This window comes from Pygoscelis adeliae, unplaced genomic scaffold (genome assembly GCF_000699105.1).
Source record: "Pygoscelis adeliae isolate BGI_AS28 unplaced genomic scaffold, ASM69910v1 Scaffold144, whole genome shotgun sequence".
Lineage (NCBI taxonomy): Eukaryota > Metazoa > Chordata > Aves > Sphenisciformes > Spheniscidae > Pygoscelis > Pygoscelis adeliae.
In genome coordinates this window covers 1,031,426-1,033,001 of record NW_008824551.1, presented here as the reverse complement: position 1 = coordinate 1,033,001, position 1,576 = coordinate 1,031,426, and the positions used below count along the sequence as shown (strand labels likewise).

Sequence of the window (1,576 nt, the reverse complement as noted above, 5' to 3'; positions counted from 1 at the left end):
AGTATGCAGTATGGTTTCAAGCTTCCCAAACAAGGAAGAAACACTTGGAGGGAGATAGTTAAGAGTCCCAAATGGTATAATATACTCAGCAATCTGGTCAGTGGTAAATCTGTCAGCATCGGAAATGAAACCTTCTGCCACTGCATCGAAGATGGGCTTAGAAAGGATCATCTTTCGGCAGCAATACTGCATGACTTTGCTGACTGTTTGAGGATGCATGGCAAAGATGGACTTGGAAACATGTGTTTCCAGTGCCTCTGTAAAAATTTGTTCACGATGTCCAAAGTATAGGAAGGCTTCCAATACATTTACCAGTTCATCACCTGTGAAATACGGAATATGCTTCACAGAATGCTTACACAATGCTGTCACTAAGGGAACTGCCCGAGTCTGACGAAGAACAACCAGTGAGTTCAGTATTACGCTTGTGAACTTTGGGCTTAGCTGGGAAACTATGGTTAAAGTGACGCTGTTCATTCTGTTTAGCAAGTCTTGGTATTGTTCCCCTTCCCTGACAGTCACCTGCAGCATCTTATAAACCGTCACCATTTCCCTAGGACTCCACTTCTCAATGTCTTTTTCTTGCATGTGGTTCAAAATTTGTTCCAGCGTCGCACAACTCGGGCCTTCCAACTCAAGCAAACTCTCTCCAAGAGCACATAGATTTTTAACAGTCAGCTGTCCTTTACCAAGCCGTTCCTCACCCTCTGAAAGCAAGCTTGCCATCAGTGTACTCTGGGGATCTATACGTAGTTTTATCAATGCTTGCAACGCATTCAGCAGCCCAGAGTTTGACAGTTTTGAGGATTTAAATTCAAACTGGAAGCATAATGCCCTGAAAACTTCATTCTCTAACACTCCTTCAGGGTTTTTCAGACCACTGTCATCCACCTCAACTTCAGAAATCCTCTGCAGGGCTCCTGATGCCATAGTATCAGACATGGCCTCCAGAGAGCTAACAAAGTCAAAAACCTCTGTCGATGTACAAAGGCTGTTCAACTTCTTGAAAAACAGTTCTTCATCCATCCACCCCTTATCAGATTTAGGACTGCTCCCAGTATCTCCACAAAGATGCACAGTTTCATTAACAGAAAGAGACTGTATCTGCAGTTGTATGTGGTTTTTTCTACAAAACTTATACTGAGACTTATCTTTGAAACACAGCATCCTCATGGCTGCGGAGCTACAGTTTTGGGGCTTTTGCTGCCCGCTGATAAAGCTCAACCTTTTGCTCAGGGTCATCAAAATGGACCTGCTTGCTGGTGCGCTGGATGAATAAAACTGGAAACTTTTTCGGCTAATCAAAGCCATACTGGATCAACTGGGTTCTCAAAAGATACCTAGAGGAAGAAAAATACATATAAATATATAGTTTGGAAAACAGCGTGTCATTAAAATGCAGCAAAAAAAACTTTTAGCGACTGGAGACAACGGGGATGATCCCTCTCCCACGACCACCAGCATAAGGCAATGCAAAGAGAAGAAACTGCCGGGAGCGGCGAGACCTGTGTGACAGGCTGTAACGCATCTCTGCCCCGCGTCTCCCTAAGGACACTGCGGAGGGGTACGGACGAAC

General features: G+C 44.4%; 1 protein-coding gene across 1 annotated transcript in view; it reads right to left on the bottom strand.

Annotated features, from left to right (window-relative positions):
* The window catches only part of FASTKD3 (FAST kinase domains 3), a 9,605-nt gene extending 8,082 nt beyond the window's left edge, over nucleotides 1–1,523 (bottom strand). The window contains 2 exon segments of the mRNA XM_009321914.1: nucleotides 3–1,340; nucleotides 1,506–1,523. Coding sequence (XP_009320189.1) covers nucleotides 3–1,311 — 1,309 coding nt within the window. The 5' untranslated portion in view covers nucleotides 1,312–1,340; nucleotides 1,506–1,523.
* Between the last annotated feature and the right edge of the window lie 53 nt (nucleotides 1,524–1,576).